Source organism: Erinaceus europaeus, chromosome X, assembly GCF_950295315.1.
Source record: "Erinaceus europaeus chromosome X, mEriEur2.1, whole genome shotgun sequence".
Classification (NCBI taxonomy): domain Eukaryota; kingdom Metazoa; phylum Chordata; class Mammalia; order Eulipotyphla; family Erinaceidae; genus Erinaceus; species Erinaceus europaeus.
Genome location: NC_080185.1, coordinates 75,218,167 through 75,235,823, shown reverse-complemented (window position 1 = coordinate 75,235,823; position 17,657 = coordinate 75,218,167). Strand labels below are relative to the sequence as shown.

The 17,657-nt window shown below is 41.5% G+C and overlaps 1 protein-coding gene across 5 annotated transcripts in view; it reads left to right on the top strand.

Annotated features, from left to right (window-relative positions):
- Positions 1 to 8,531: 8,531 nt before the first annotated feature.
- Positions 8,532 to 17,657, top strand: part of NHSL2 (NHS like 2) — a 256,157-nt gene continuing 247,031 nt past the window's right edge. For all 5 annotated transcript variants that reach the window (XM_060183245.1, XM_060183244.1, XM_060183243.1 and 2 more), the window contains exon 1: positions 8,532 to 8,596. In XM_060183245.1, coding sequence (XP_060039228.1) covers positions 8,551 to 8,596 — 46 coding nt within the window. In that variant the 5' untranslated portion in view covers positions 8,532 to 8,550. The remainder of the gene's footprint in view (positions 8,597 to 17,657) is intronic.

The following is a 17,657-nucleotide window of genomic DNA, read 5'->3' as shown; positions in this document are numbered from 1 at the left end:
CTGTTTATAGCATATTAACTGTTCCTTTGCAAAAAAAAAATCCTACAACTCACATATCCAGAGTTATCATCAATTGCTGGTTACTACCCCCCGCCCCGACTTCAAGGCCATTATCAGTTGGCAGTTTTCTTTGGGTGCATGGTTTCTCTCCAAGCCCACATTTACTTCTCTCTATGTATAAGGAGTCATGGGGCAATGTTTGTGTGGGAGCTGTCCCATATTTCAACAGATGGGAGCTGTAATCTCTACAGGATGCAACTGAGCAATAGAACTTCATACCAGTTAGTATTCATTATGTGCTTGCTATGGATCAGACTCTATGCTAAGCCATTTGAATTCATTATCTCTTCAACCTTTGCAAGAAAAATAAAGAAACTGAGTTAGAGGAGAGTAGTGCATAAAAGCTCATCCAGCTAGTAAATGAAAGAACCAGTACCTGCTCACACAGCAGTTTCAGACACGTTTAACCAGATCACCTGGCAAGCATTAGCCCCCATTTCATGCATGAAGAAATTTGAGGTTTATATGACACCAGTATGAAGGACAGAGCTTAGAATTTAGACTCCTAGCCATGCTACTGAAAAAGCTGTGTGACCATGGTCAGAGAAATAGCTAAGCTAGTGGAATTCATGACCTGCCTGCCTGAGGCTCTGCATTTGATCCCTGATCCTACATAGGCTGGAGTGGTACACTGTCTTCTTGTTCTGTCTTTCTCACCCTCCCTTGTGTAGAGCTCTCTCTTCCCCTCATATAAGATGAATAAAATAAATTTTTAAAAAATCTGGGACAGGGCCAGGTGGTGGCTTACCTGGTTGAGCACACAGGTTACAATGCACAAGGACCCAGGTTCAAGCCCCCAGTCCCCACCTGTAGAGGGAAAGCTTTGCCAGTGGTGAAGCAGTGTTACAGATGTCTTTCTTTCTCTCTTCCTTTCTATCTCCCTTGCCTCTCTGAATTTCTGGTTGTCTCTGTCCAATCATAAATAAAGATAATAATACAAAAAAAATCTGGGACAACTAGTGTGAGATCTATAAAGGCTTTAAACTAAACCGAGGTTTCCAGAGTTGTCTCTCTTACACTGGCTCCAGTTTACTACAAACATGTTCTATCGGGGCCTGGGTGATGGTGCACCTGGTTGATTGCACACAGTGTAGTGCATAAGGACCTGCTTTCAAGACCCCAGCCACCACCTGTAAGGGGAAAGCTTTCTGAGTGGTGAAGCAGTGCTGCAGGTGTCTCTTTCTCCCTCTCTACTTCCCCTCCCTCTTGATTTCTGTCTCTATATGAAATATGTAAAGCAAATAAAAGCATTAAAATATGTATGCTCTGTCTCAGCAGGTAATATGTTGGACCCTATTCCCCTTGATCTTTTTGTTGGCTTTTAGTATCTGTGCCTAAATCATTCTCCTATTCTAGCACCATGCTGCTGGTCAAATCCCCCTCCTTAACCTGTCTATCCTAGGTCTCACTTATAAACTCTGGCAAATCTATTCACTCTCCCTGCCCAAGAAAAAAAAAAAAAAAAAAGATTAGCCATGACCTTGGGAAAGTCACATAATTTTCTGAGCTCCACTTTCCTGATTTGAAAACTGTAGGAGTCCAACACCTCTGGCTGTCTCTCCAGTGAGGACCACCAACCCATGGGAGAAGGTGAAGAGAGAAAGCTCAGAATCCCCCAGAGACCTTGGTGTGACCAGGGCTTGGTGAAACTGGCGGGTCTGGAAGGAAGGCTAGACAACTAACTAACCCAGTTAGTTGTTATCCCACTGGTGCCAAGATGGCCGGCTGGACAGGAATTGGGCTGGGCTTGTTTGGCACAACTGCAGAGTGAGTTGTTGTTGCTACCTAAAGGACAGGCGGTGACCAAGTGTGTAGATGGATTGTAACTGCTCCACCAAGGCTGCCGCCAATGAGCAGCTATGCACATTCCTGTCTCCTGCTGGTTTCCGGAGTGGAAAAGGGCAGCCAAGACTCACTGGGGTGGGGGTGGGGGAAAAGAGGGGTAAGGAAAAGCTGTTGCCTCTGGTTTGGGAGTTATAAATAAATCCATCTGGTTCTGTGGGAGCCTGGGACCTGCAATTCAGGGCATGTGGTACATGTTTCCATTCACACTAGCCCCCAGCTCCTTAGCTGGGCAGGAACCTCCCTGGCCCCAATTCTGTTTCCAGCCCAGCCCTCCAAGTCCAACTCTAGCAGGGTCATGTCTGAGGAAGTGTTTTGGAAATAAGTTGCACATGTGAACTTTCAATTCCATATTTGAGTGAGTGTATGTTTCTTTTGTGAGGAAGGGGCCCTGGAGCAGTTATAGAAGATGAGGCCTTTTTGACTTTTGGTCTCTGTCTTGGGATCCCTGAAATAGTACAAAGTCCTCTGCTTCTGCCCAATACCATAAGGAAATATCAAAATGCTGCATTTCAGCCATTTGTGCAATAGGAAAAGTTTCACTTTGTAATATTGTGCAATAGGAGAAGGGAGGTATCCCATAAAACATTCTCTCTTCCTGCCTCTTGGCTGCTTTAAATCTCAGGAGATGGAGGAGTGGCTAGAAGGTCTAGACCTGGACCTTGTCTCTCCTGATGTGTCTCCTCCCTTCTCCCCTCCAGGGATCCCAGTGCCTCCCTAAGAAATTTAACTCTTTGATGTTTGTTTTCATCACCTTTACCCTATCCAGCTAAGACTAGTGGAGACACAGAGGCAATACCCAAATCTTACCGATCTTTCTAACTCTAGAGCCAGTGATAGTTTTCAACTAGTGTTATCTTTTTTCTTTTTCAGATTGAGACAGAGAGGCAGAGAGTGAAAAAGACCACAGCATCAAAGCTCCCTTCAATGCAGCGGGGGCCAGGCTTAAACCTGGATGATGCACATGGCAAAGCAGCCCATGACTCATGTGAGCTATTTTGCCAGCCCTAGTAGGTGTTACCTTAACAAATTGCTTTTGCACACTTCTAAAATTTCTTTATTATCTTTATTTATTATTTGTTGGGTAGAAACAGCCAGAAATACAGAGGGAGAGAGACAGAGAAACCCCTGCAACCCTAATTCATCACTTGCAGATGAGGACTGGGGGCTTAAACCCAGGCCCTTGAGCATTGTAATAGATGCGCTCAACCTGGTTTGCACTCTTTTTTTGTGTGCTGTGTGGTCTACTATATGCTGGGAACACAGGAGAGAAGAAAATAGTCAGTTCCTGCCTTTATGCTCATGGTCACATCGATTCTCAAAGAGATCATTGGTGTCACTTGGACAGTAATGGTGGTTGGGCATGAAGAGGACCCAAGAGAAGAAGTCCACAGACTAATTTACAGAAAGGGTTAAAGTTTATTAGGGCAGACAGGTGGAGGAACCACCCGAGGTGATGGATTAGCCAGTAAAGCTGCCAGATAAGTTCTGGGAAGGTCAGCATTTATACCTATAACTTTGGGGGTTACATTCTTTTGGAGTTGTTCAAGAAACCATTTCTTCCTGCTTTGGCCTAAGCATGGAGACAGGGTTCTTTGTATCAAGACGCCTCATAGAAGTGAGATATAGCCTGGAGTGAAGACAGCAATCTTCTTTATCAAATTTATTTTTAATTTATTTTTATTAGGGATTTAATAATGATTGAAAAGATTGTGCAATAAAAGGGGTACAATTCCATAGAATCCCCGTCACCAGAGTTCCATATACCCCCCATTGGAAGTTTCCCTATTCTTTTTTTTCTTTATGGGGGGGGACTAATGGTATATAGTCAACAGTAAAATACAGTAGTTTGTACATGTGTAACATTTCTCAGCTTTCCACATAACAATTCAATTCACTCTAGATTCTCCTCTACCATCATATTCCAGGATCAGAACCATCCCCCTGCACCCCAGAGTCTTTTACTTTGGTGCAATACCCCAACTCTAGTCCAAGTTCTGCTTTGTGTTGTGTCATATCTCATCCCCTCCATTGGAAGCTTCCCTATTCTTTATCCCTCTGGAAGTATGGAACAAAGATCTTTATGGGGTGTAGAAGGTGGGAGGTCTGGCTTCTGTAATTGCTTCTCTACTGGACATGGCTGTTGGCAGGTTGATCCATACCTGTCGTTTTCTCCGGGCTGGCTTCACGGGCAGGTAACAGATGACCAGAAACACACAGCTGAGCTGAGAACGCAATTTAATCTTTATTCACGAGCGAGCAAACAGTCCAACACCTAATCACCACACCATCTGCTCCTCCATCTTTTTTTCCTCTGGCAGCAGAGTCTTGAACTCAGGAAGTACGTAGGCTAGGGGGCGGGGAGAAGGGAGAAGTGGGAAACTAGAAAGGGCTAAACCAAATCTCCCAGAGGTGGGGGGGGAGTGAGACCAAACCAGTGTAACAGAAAAGACCATGTAAATAGACCACAATGTCAAGCAATGTAACAGAAACAGAACTAGATCCCAGAAGCAGAACTAGAAGCATACCAACACATACCCCTGTTATGTTTCTAGTTTTCCCTGCTCACAGGGGTAGGACATTGAAGAAATGGGATTCCAGTACTCACTGTTGAGGTAGTCTGCCCAGGGAAGTCAGTTTGGCGTCATGGTAGCATCTTCAATTTGGTGGCAAAGTATTGGAGCTGGAGAGTTTATATCCCAGGCCTGGCATCTCTGGACACAGTCTAAAGCAAAAAATGTCGAAGTGGCACTGGTTGCACTGATCCGGTTGAGATCGGCAGATGCAGCATCAAATGCAATGGATCAAGAGAAGCATGAAGGAAAACAAGCAAAGCCCAAGAGACTCCAGGACTGGGGAAAATATGGGTTTAAAGAGAATGATAAAGGGGTCAGGTGGTGGCCTGCTGGGTTAAGCCACATAGTACAAAGTGCAAGGACTCATTAATGGATTACAGATCAAGCCCTTGCCTCCCCACCTGCGGGGGGGGGGGTCACTTTGCAAAGGTGAAGCAAGTCTGCTTTCCCTCTCTCTCTTCCTCTTCCCTTTCAATTTCTCTCTGTCCTATCCAGTAAAATGGGGGGAAAATGCCAGAAGCAGTGAATACGTACTGCAGGCACTGAGCTCCAGTGATGATCCTGGAGGCAGAGAGAGAGAGAGAGAGAGAGAGAGAGAGAGAGAGAGAGAATGAGTTAAGAGGGTTCCTTGCTATCTTAGAAGTTAAGAAAGCAATAGATAATAATCATTACAACCAAATTTCAGATTTCTTATTCAAAGTGTGTTGCAACCAAGATTTCAATCCTAGCTTATTGCTCTGGGTGCCTACTGATCCTGTGACTGAATTATTTTGCTGTTTATGCTGCTTATGCCACCAGCCTGACAAAAGCAACATTTGTTAATACATGCCACAGCAAGCACTGTTGGCATTTATAGGAAGACATTTCTTTGCAGTGTGGGATGCTGCTGTACAGAGTAAGATGTTGAACATCCTGACTCCAGATACTAAATGCTACTAGTACCACCCTGAAGTCACTGTGAAAACCAGAAATGCCTGTGCACATTTATAAATACTTCCAGAGGGGGCAGGAGTACCCACCCCTGACTGAAGGAAACCATGGAGGACAGTGAATGGGTGAAGCTAAATGGTGGTGCAACCAGTAAAACACACAAGTTATTATGTCAGCAACCCAGGTTCAAACTCCAAGTCTCCACCTGCAGGGGGAAGCTTCACGAGTGGTGAAGCAGTGCTGTAGATATCTCTCTTTTTCTCTCCCCTCTCCTTATTTCTCTGTCAATTTTTTTTTAAATAATAATTTTTAAAAAAAGAAGAAAAAGGTCACTGGCAGTGATAGAGTCATCTTGCAGGCATCAAGCCTGAGCCTAATCCTGGTGGCAAAACAAGCAAACAGTTGAATGAGTGAAAGAAGGCCATCCCCAATTTATTTATTTATTTATTTATAAAAGGAGACATTAACAAAACCTTAGGATAGGAGGGGTACAACTCCACACAGTTCCCACCACCAGATCTCCATATCCCATCCCCTCCCCTGATAGCTTTCCCATTCTCTATCCCTCTGGGAGTATGGACCCAAGGTCATTGTGGGTTGCAGATGGTGGAAGGTCTGGCTTCTGTAATTGCTTCCCCACTGAACATGGACATTCACCGGTCAATCCATACTCCCAGCCTGCCTCTCTCTTTCCCTAGTAGGGTGGGTCTCTGGGGAAGCAGAGCTCCAAGACACATTAGTGGGGTCATCTGTCCAGGGAAGTCTGGTCGGCATCATGCTGGCATCTCATCCCCAATTTCTGAACATACTGCACTTTCTTTATTTTTTAAATTTTTACTGGGGGATTAATATTTTACACTCAATGGTTAATACAGTATAGTTTATCATGCTGCACTTCCTAGGTCCCCACATACAAACCAATAGTTTAGAACTCAGCAATAATATTTGCCCTGGAATGGTGTGCTGTAATCCTGCAGTTGTGGCATGAGGTACTGTGGTGGGTTAAGGCTGAGGCATAACCACCATGGTTCAGTTTTGAATGTGCTGATCAGTGATTATGGGGAAATGTCCACAAAGCAGTCAGAATCTGATCCCAGGTAAAGATGAGAAGTCACATCTCAAACTCTGGATTTGGGATCAAAGTCATCTGAGGGTGGGGGGCTAGAGCTGAAACCCATTGAAATAATCAAGGGGCAAAGATGATGCTTGGTATGATATGGTGATGGAAAGAACTGGATTTTCAGTGGTTAACTAATACATGTCAGTTTTTATTGATGTAGTTTTAAAACTTACCAAAAGTTATAAAGCAATGTTACTTCAGTTAATAAGAAAAAAAAGAGATTGTGAATGCATATAGAGTTAGATGAGAATTAAATCCAACATAAATGGGGGAGAAAGACATCATAATTGTTATGCAATAACATTCATGGCTGAGGCTTCAAAATTCCAGGTTCAACCCCACCACCACCACCACCGTAAGTCAGAGCTAAGCAGTGCTCTGCTTATGCTTGTTCTTCTCCCCCCGCCTCATCTTTTTCAGGTGTATGGGCTAGGAAAGGTCTCACCTGAGTATTAGAGCAGGAGGGTTGACATCCTAGGCCTGGCATCTCCAGACACAGTCCGAAGTGAAATATGCAGTGGCTGCACTAGTTGTATTGATTTGGTTGAGATCTATAGTAACCATCTGACTGGCTTCACTTTTCTTCTAGTCTCTTTTCTTTCCAAATCATTTTCTGAAAACATGGCTTTCATCACATTCCCTCTCAACATTAACCAGTTTCAATCTCCACAGCCTTACATTCTAGCCCTTCTGATACAGATTCCTCTTTCTCTTTCACATTGTTTTCATTTTATTATTTTTAAATAGAGACTGACAAGACAGAGACAGAGAGTTCCTTCAGTGCAGTGGAGGCCAGGCTCAAACCTGAGTTGTATATATGGCAAAGCAGTGTACTATGTGAGTGAGTTATTTTATCAGACCTAGATTCTCTATTCAAGGCTCATTCTTTATGTCTGGCTGCATAGAGTCCCCAATACACATTGCCCTTCCCTCACTATAACACCTCTCTCTTCCTCATACCTCTTTTGACTCTCTCCATTTGGAAAAATACATGCAGGCTTTAAGACCAAATTTGAGTACTATCTCTCTTTTCTTAAGCTTTCCTTTGCCCCTTAGAGGCATGCATGTGCTTTCCCATCTCTGCATCCATTCCCCAGCTCTAGATACACATCTTGGGGCTGTCTATCCCCCCACTAGACTAGGAATTCTCTATGGACAGCAGCCATGTTCTATTTTGCTGTGTAATTCCACTGCTCAGCACAATGTGGATAAAGGGGGAATTGGGCTTGGTATCACAAGACATTGGAGAAATTGCATAGTTTCCCCCAAGCTTGACCATGAGTTCACATGAGCTATGTTTAAATTTCTCCCCATAACCACTGCCTTCTGATGAGAAGTCATGAAAAAGCCTGGGGAGAGAAGGAAAAAGATGGTGAGTCAAGGCAGAGGACAGGCAGAGGGGAACAGTACAAAAAAAGAGAGGGGAGGTTGAGTGGATGAAAGAGAAGAGGGATCAATTATTTGGTTAAATGCTCATATAACTAAAGGCCTCAAGTAACCTGGAATGAAAGGAAAAGGAACTGAGACTTTGGAAAGAAAAACATCTTCTTAGGTAGGTCAGCAGAATGGATAGGTGATGACAGGCAATGGTGTGTTTCAGTGTCACATTTTGAGTGAAACTGTTATCTGCAGGGATCAAACCCAGCTCCATAGAACTTAATAAAGAACACAACGGCATTGGCACATAAACTCTGACAAAATTCCTCAGAGTGTTCTTAAGGGCACTAGGAGACACTGTAACCCCACAGTGAACCCCGGTGGGTAAAATAATGGGAAAAAGGGAAGGGAAGGGAAAGGGAAAGGGAAGGGGAAGAGAAAGGAAGGGAGAGGAGGGGATGGGGAGGGGAGGGGAGGGAAGGTAAGGGAGGGGCAGGGAGGGGAGGGAAGGTCTTGGGTAGAGAAATGCAGTCAGTCATTCCATAATGATAGTCACACAGAGATTGCAGATGAATACCTACCCCAATCTTATTTCCTTTTTTTAATTTTGATCTCCTTACAGGTGTCTCGCATTGGTCAAATGTAATGCAAAGCCAGAGGATAAGGGAACCTGCTGATGCAATCCATATAGGTCAGTAAACCAGGGCACAAAACTGAGCAGAGAGGGTGGAGAAGACCAAAAGGGGCATATGGAAGTTATACTGAACTACTGGCTAACTTTGGAGCTGGCTCCTTCACTTCCTTCAATCTTATTCTGAAATGTTACCATCTTAGTGTGGCCTTGCTGTCTATCCTTTCACATCGCCCCCCCAAAAAAAACCAAATGTCAGCACATCTCATCTACCACCACATTGTTATCTCCCTCCTCCACAGGGCACTGGACTTCTAGTACTTTTTACTCCTTAGACCTGCTAAAATAAATCACTTTATTAGTGTTTCACATTATTTTTTTTTCTTGCTCTGTTCTTTAGTTCCACATATGAATTAGGTTGTCTGATATTCTCTTTCTCCCTCTGGCTTGTTTCACATTATGCAATTCCTTCCAGTTCTATCCATGTTGGAGAAAGAGAGCTCTCACCTTTTCTTAATAGCTGAATAGTATTAACCATCCATCTGCCCATAGACAGTTGGGTTGGTCTCAAATTTTGGCTATTACAAATAATGCTACTGTGAAAATAACATGCATGGTAAAAGTGTTTTTGTATATTTTTGAATAGACACTGAAGGGGAAAATTATCAGATCATAAGGTAGGTCTACTTTTTCACATTTCAAGAAATATCTTTATTTTTTCAGGGACTAGAGCAATTGGCATTCCCACCAACTGTGTAAGAAGGGATACCTTTCCTACCAGATCCCCACCAGGACTTTACCTTCCTTCAGTTTATATATGGTGTTCTCACAGCTGTGTAGTAGTATCTCATTTCTGTCTTTATTTGCATTTCTCTGATAATCATAAACATTGAGAATTTTTTTCATATGCCTATTGGCTATTTGAATACCTTCTTTGGTAAGAGCCCATTCAGATATTCTTCCCATTTTTTATAGATTTTTTTTCTTGCTGAGTTTTGGCACTTATATATCTCGGTTATATACTCTTTATCCAATATATGATGTGTAGATATCTTCTCTCATTCAGTAGGACACTACTTTGCTTTGGCAGTGGTTTCTTTTGCTATGCAGAAGCTTTTCAGTTTGATTTAATTACATAAATTTGTGTTGAGTTTTATCTTCTTTGCCATCAGATTTGGGTCTCTAAAGACATTTCTGAAGAAAGAATCATGAAATATTCTATTCATGATTTCCTCTATGAATTTTATGGTTTCTGGTATGACATATAATATTCCAGTCTAATATAACAAGTTTTTGGTCCATTTTGAGTTGACTTTTGTGCAGGGTGGAATTTGGTGACTGTGATTCATTTTTCTGCATGTAGCTGCTTATTTGCCCCAGTACCATTTACTGAAAAGACTCTCCTTTCTCCATTTGATGTTATATATTTCCTTTATTGTCCTTGATTTTCATTTTTTATAATTTATTTATAAAATTAAAAATACCAATAAGACCATAGGATAAAAGGGGTACAATTCTACACAATGTCCACCACCAGAGTTCTGTATCCCATCCCCTCCCTTGAAAGCGTCACTATTCTTTATCCCTCTGGGAGCATGGAACCAGGGTCATTATGGGGTGCAGGAGGTGGAAGGTCTGGCTTCTGTTATTGCTTCTCCACTGAACATGAGTGTTGGCAAGTCAATCCATACTCGCAACCTGTTCCTATCTTCCCCTAATGGAACAGGACACTTGGAAGTTGTTCCAGGACATATTGGTGGATTTGTCTGCCCAGGAAATTCAGGTTGGCATCATGGTAGCACCCGCAACTTGGTGGCTGAAAAAGCATTAAGATATAAAGCAGAACACATTGTTTAATAGCCAGGAACCTAAAGGCAAGAATACAACAGGTGAGTTTTGGGATCTCCACTTTGGAAAACGCTAAGTAGGTCTATTTTAGGTATATTTCAAGGGGGCCATGACTTTACTGATTTGGGCTTGAGAAGGACAGCTAACATGCAGGTGGACCAAAGGTATTGTCTGGAGAAATGCTGTCAGAGTTGGAAATAAGACTAGAAAGCTGGATCAGGGCAGAGTAGTTCTCAAATGTGGGAAAAGTATATAAGTATCATTTTATGATGTCTTTTTATTTTTTTAGGTCTTGCTACTTGCTTGCTGGTTTGGGTCACTGCAAACTATTGTGCACTTTTGCTTTAAGGTGTATATTTCCCCTAACTTATGGGTACTTATGCACATGTGTTCTGTCTCATGGGCCCTGGTCTGTATCGAGGTTCTGTGGCTTTGTTAGGAGGTGCACCACCCGATATGGAATTGAGGAGTCCTATGAGCTAGGAATGGTCTCACCAGAGTGCTGGAGCTGAAGGGTTGACATTCCATGCTTGGTGTCTCTGGACACAGTCTGAAGTGAAATGTGTCAAGATAGTACTGGTTGCACTGATTTGGTTGAACTCAGCAGATGCAATATCAAATGGTACAGATTGAGTGAGGCGTACAGGAAGATAAGCCATGCCCCGGAGTTTACAGGACTGGGAGAAATATGAGTTTTACCAAGAATGGGGAGGGTTCCTGCTGTCTTGGAGTTTAAGAAGGCAATAAATAGTTATTATTGTAACCAAGTTATTAGGAAATTTGGTTGACTTTGAAAATTCCATGGTTAGGATTTGCTGTATCATAAAAGACATTACCATGATTTGTGCCATTTAATGCTATTTACAAATGTTTTGATTTCTTTGTGATTAGTCCATTTAGATTCTACAGTTCTTCTTGGTTCAGATTTGGAAGGCAATAAGTTTCTGGTAATCCTTCCATTTCTTTTAGGTTCTCTAGCTGGGGCATATATAGCTGTCCATAGAAACTTCATGATTTTTTGGATATCTGTGGTGTCTGTTGAGATTTCTGCCCTACAATTTAAATTCAATTTATTTGAGTCTTCTTCCCCCCACCTTTTTTTTTAGTGAGTCTGGATAAGGGTTTGTCAATTTTTGTTTATTCTTCAAGGAACCAACATTTACTTCATTAATCTATTTTATGGTTTTCTTATTTTCAATGTTGTTTATTTCTGCCCTAATTTTAATGATTTCAGTCCTTCTGGTTGCTTTAGGGTTCTTTTGTTCCTCTTCTTCTAAGTCTTTATGGATTGCAGTTAGGTTGTTTACTAGAGCTGTTTCTTGTTCTCTAGTGTGTGCTTGTATAGCTATGAGTGTCCCTCTAAGTACTGCTTTAACAGTGTCCCAAATATTTTGATAGCTCATGTCTTCATTTTCATTTGAATCTAGAAGCACTTAAATTTCTTTTTATTTTTTTTATTTATAAAAAGGAAACATTGACAAAACCATAGGATAAGAGGGGTACAACTCCACAAAATTCCCACCACCAGACCTTCATATCCTATCCCCTACCCTGATAGCTTTCCTATTCTTTATCCCTCTGGGAGTACAGACTCAAGATCATTGTGGGATGCAGAAGGTGGAAGGTCTGGCTTTTATAATTGCTTCCTCACTGAACATGGGCATTGACAGGTCGATAAATACTCCCAGCCTGCCTCTCTTTCCCTAGTAGAGAAGGGCTCTGGGAAAACAGAGCTCCACAACACATTGGTGGGGTTGTCTGTCCAGGGAAGTCTGGTCGGGATCATGCTAGTATCTGGAACCTGGTGCTTGAAAAGAGAGTTAACATACAAAGCCAAGCAAATTGTTGACCAATCATGGACCTAAAGGCTGGAATAGTACAGATGAAGAGTTTGGGAGTTCCTCCATTTTGTAGATAGCTAGTAGGCATATTTTAGTTATATTCCAAAGGGCCTGTGGCTATACTAGGGTTTTTTTATTTCCGCTGAGCCTGAAATCTGATATGCAGGTGGATCCAAGTTATTGTCTGGGGAGATGATGTCATGGCTGTAAAAGGACCAGAAAGCTGGATCAGGGAAGAGAGTAGCTCCCTAATATGAGAAAGGAGTATAAATATTGTTGACTGTAATCCCATCAATTTGATGTGATCTGGGGTCCATATTCAGCTTGGGAGCCTATGTGACCTCTGCTAAATTTCTTGCTTGAGTTTCTCTTTAACCACGTACTATGCAGTATGTTATTGATTTTCTAAATTTTGTGACTTTTACTAATTTTATGTTTGTGGTTAAGTATTAGCTTTACTCCACTGTAGTCTGAGAAGATGCTTGAGACAATATCAATGCTCCTGATTTTTTGAAAGTTTTTTCTGTATAATTTTTATTTATAAAATAGAAACACTGACAAGACCATAGCATAAGAGGGATACAATTCCCACCACCAGAACTCCCGTCCCCTGATAGCTTTCCTATTATTTTTAAATTTTTTTAAATTAATTAATTAATTTATTTATTCATTTTTGTTGACCTTGTTGATTTATTATTAGAGTAATTATTGTTACTGTTATTGATGTATTTGTTGTTGAATAGGACAGGGAAAAATCGAGAGAGGAGGGGAAGACAGAGAGGAGGAGAGAAAGATAGACACCTGCAGACCTGCTTCACTGCTTGTGAAGTGACTCCCCTGCAGATGGAGGTGGGGGCTCGAACCGGGATCCTTACTCCAGTCCTTGTGCTTTGCACCATGTGTGCTTAACCCACTGTGCTACCGCCTGACTCCCCGGCTTTCCTATTCTTTAACCGTTTGGGAGTATGGACCCAGGGTCATTATGGGGTGCAGAAGGTGGAAGGTCTGGCTTCTGTAATTACTTCCTCACTGAACATGGGTGTTGACAGGTCAATCCATACTCCCAGCCTGCCTCTCTCTTTCCCTAGTGGGGCAGAGCTCTAGGGAAGTGGGGCCCCAGGACACATTGGTGGGGTCCTCTGCCCAGGGAAGTCAGGTTGGCATCATGGTAGCATCTGGAACCTGGTGGCTTAAAGAAGAGTTAACATATAAATCCATTCAAATTGTTAAATAATCATGAACCAAAAGGCTGGAATATTGCAGGTGAAGATTTGGGGTCTCCATTTTGGATATAGCTATTTTAGGTATATTCCAAAGGGCCCATGACCTTATTAGTTTTTGCCTGAGCCTGACAGCTGATATGCAGGTGGACCCAAGTTATTGTCTGGGGAGATGACGTCATGGCTGGAAAAACAGCTAGAAAGCTAGATCAAGGAAGAGAGTAGCTCCCATATATGGGAAAGGTATATAAATATTTTTTACTGTAAACTCCACTGATTTGATCTGGGGCCCATATTAAGCATAGGAGCCTATGTAACATCTGCATCCCTGTAGTTCCGAACTTGAATTCTGTGGTCATGAGTAGGAACGTTCCAAGTTGTCCCAATTTCAGGACCCATCTTCCTCAGGTGGTAGATAGAGTATGTTAGCCAACCCCCTTCAGAGGATGGAACATTCTCTACCATTGTTGATCCACATTGAGGGCAATGTCCTGTGGGGGTCCCCAAAGGGGTCCATTATGTTGTTCCTGATAGAGATGACCAGTCACAATGGAGAGAGGGATCTACTTGAGGTCTAGGCCCATGATGTCTGTGTGGGAATCCCAGGACTCCCCAACTAGGGCCCCAGATGATGGGGTGGCCTGGTAGTGACTAAGGAGTCATCATTAAAGTATGCCAGTCTCTTGCCCTTATTCAACTTTTATAGTCCTTACTTTGATATGGTTAGCTTTGGAGTTACTGAGGGAAGTGTAATAGGAAGTAGACGGGGGGAGGGGGTATCTATGTGTAAGTAGTAACTATTTAGTTAGGTACTTTAAGGTGTCTTTTTAGGTCTTTCTACTTGCTTGCTTCATTTATTGACTCACAGCAAACTATTGTGTACTTTTGTTTTAAGGTATATATTTTGCCTAATTTATGGATACATGTGTACATATGCCCTATCTCATGGGACCTGTTAGTTATCTAGGTTTTCAGTCTTTGTTAGGAAGTGGACCAACCAAAATGGAATTGAGGAGTCCTATGAGAAAGGAAAGGTCTCACCCAAGTAAGGAGGATGAAGGGTTGACATTACATGCCTGATGTTTCTGGACACAGTCTGAAGTGAAGCATACCGAGGTGGTACTTATTGCATTCAATAGGATGGGATCAGAAGATGCAGAATCAGTTGGTATGAATTGACAGAAGCATGCAGGAAAGTGAGCCCTACCCTAGAAGTTCCAGGACTTGGGGAAATATGGGCTTTATAGAGGAAGTGGGAGGTTCCTGCTATCTTAGGGTTTAAGAGGCAAACGCTAGAAGAAGAAGAAGAAGAAGAAGAAGAAGAAGAAGAAGAAGAAGAAGAAGAAGAAGAATGGTTTAAGAAGGCAATAGATAATTATTGCTATAATCAAAATAATCAAATTGTTTGGCAATTTGGTTGAATTTGAAAATCCTATTGTTATGATTTGCTGTATCATACACGACCTCACCATAATTTATGTCCTTTGATGTCATTTACATATAGCTGTGTCTTATAAAGTAACGATATGGCAAGTTTTTTGGTGATGTTGTTCATCTTTATAGGAGGCCTTATAGATCCTCTTTCAGGGCAGGTTTGGTGACAGTTGCCTCCTTTAAATGTTACTTGTCTGAGAAGGTTTTTATCCCTCCATCTAGTGCATGACACTCTAGCAGCATATACTGTCCTTGGGTGAAACCCTTTTTCATTGAGAGCTCAATAGATATCTTGGAATTCTCTTCTGGCTTTTAGGATTTGTTGCCATTCTCTTCTGGCTTTTAGGGTTTGTGTGGAGAAGTCTGGTGATAGTTTTATAAGTTTTCCCCTGACTTTTTGTTTCTCTTGCAGCCTTGAGGATCCTTTCTTTTTTTAATTTTGCTTATTTATTTTTTTAATTTAGTATTATTTTTATATTACATAATTACACGTTGACAGGGGTTTGAATCCACACCATTCCCACCAGAGCACTGAATTTTCAGTCTCCCCACTGCAGTTCACTACAGTTCCCCTCAGGTTGGATAAGAATATTGTCTGAGAAAATGGTGTCAGAGTAGAGAAAAAGAGGTAGAAAGTTGGATTAGGTCAAGGAGGAGCTCCTGTTCTTGAAAAAAAATTCTGTGGCTAAAATTACATGATCCTTTCTTTATCCTTACTTCTTTTCATTGTAAATATGATGTGTCTTATTGTTTTCAGGTCTTGGTTGATATTGTTTGGGGCTCTCTGGGCCTCCTGAATCTTAATGTCCTTTCTGTTGCTAGCGTGGGGAGGTTTTCTTCTATTATTTCCTCTAGGGTGCTTTCTTCCCCTTCCTCTCTTTCTTTCTCTGCTAGGCCAATTATGTGAATGTTGCTTCTTTTGATATCATCCCGTATGTCTCTGTTGTTGTTTTCAGTGTCTCTCAATCTCTCTTTCAGCTCTTTTACCTCTTTCTAAGTTTTCTCTAACTCATCCTCTGTCTGGGTAATTCTGTTTTCTGCTTCTATTGATCTGCTTTCTCTTCCCTCAGCCTCCTTCCTCAAGTCAGTTTTTTTAATTAAAAATATTTTATTATCTTTATTAATTTATTGGATAGAGACAGCCAGAAATTGAGAGGGAAGAGAAATAGACACCTACAACACTGCTTCACTACTCATGAAGCTTTCCCCCTGCAGGCAAAGACTAATAAGATTTTTTTTATTTCTTTATTGGGGAATTAATGTTTTACATTCGACAGTAAATACAATAGTTTCTATATGCATAGCATTTGACAGTTTTCCATATAACAGTACAACCCCCCTAGGTCCTCTATCATCATTTTAGGACCTGTATTCTCCCCCCCACCCACCCCAGAGTCCTTTACTTTGGTGCAATATGCCAATTCCAGTTCAGATTCTACTTGTGTTTTCTCTTCTGATCTTGTAGCTTTTTTTTTTTTTTTAACTTTGCTCCATTACAGTATTAGCTTGTTCTGCAGGCTGGCCTCTTAGCTCAGCTATTTCAGCTTTCAGTTCTCTATTTATCTTGAGATAGCTAGTATTTTCTTTGAGGGACTCATCTGCTATTTTCCTGTTTCTGATACCATTTTACTCAAAAGCTTTCCTCAATCCTGTGATTAATATATCAAATAATGTTTGGATATTTTCCTCATTTTTAGTTCCTTATGGCTCACTTGGAGTTTCTTCTGGGCTCCTGTCCTATTCATTGTGGTAGCTGATTTAACTGCTTTTTATTTGAACATTTTTTTGTTTGTATTTTTCTGTCCTGTCTGTTGTCGTTCAGTTGTTTTGTTGCATGAGTACAAGCCATACCAAACTTAAGTCCTTTCAAAAATTAAATCACAAACCTCAGAAAGTACAACAATAGCAACAGAAGCAAAGATTAATACAGTTCAACCAAAACCGGTCGGCCAAACAATACCCCACTCCAAAAACAAAACAGAGCAAAAACAAGAAAAAAAGCCAGAAAATCCACAAAAACCAAGAATATAAACAAGAAAAAAAAATCGAAAGACAAAGCAAGTATAGACAATTACAAAATTCAACTATCAACTATAAATTCTACAGATAGTGGAAAGAGAAAAGAAAGGGAGAATCCACTCCAAGTCAGAGTTCTTCCACAAGATAATTAACAAACAAGCACAAGTGAGTACAGAAAAAAAAAAGGAGAAGAAGGTAAAAGATTTTTCAAATCAGTGAGGAAGAAAGAAAAAGTGGAGAAAAGAGAGAAAGAAAGTAAGCTCCTCCCACAATAGAGAGCACCCAATCACGAATCAATGGGAAAACAACAACAACTAGTTTTGGTCAACCCAGAGAGAAGGCAAAACAGACAGCAACAACAACAAAAAAAATTAAAGACCCTAACAGTCATTCTGCAGATTAAACTACTGCAGATTAGCAGCACACAACCTTGCCCCCTTCCTAAACAAATCAAATACAAACAGTTACAAGAAGCAACTATCAAACAAACTCAAGAGGTAGAGGGAAGAAAGAAAAACAGATAAACTAACCCAAGCAAAACCGAAGGAGTCTATGCTCACAGCCCCAGCAGAGGCAGAGATTGGTCAGGTATTCAGTCATTCAGATAGAGCTCCAGCCCCTTTAAAAAGAAAAAGAAAAAGAAACTTTGCTTGGGAAAAGGTCCCTCCCAGCTGAGCTTGGAATCTTGCTAAAGAGATTAACTCCACAGGAGGGCTCCCCATCTGCAGCTGGCTCCCTCACTGATCTGGTGTGGGGGTT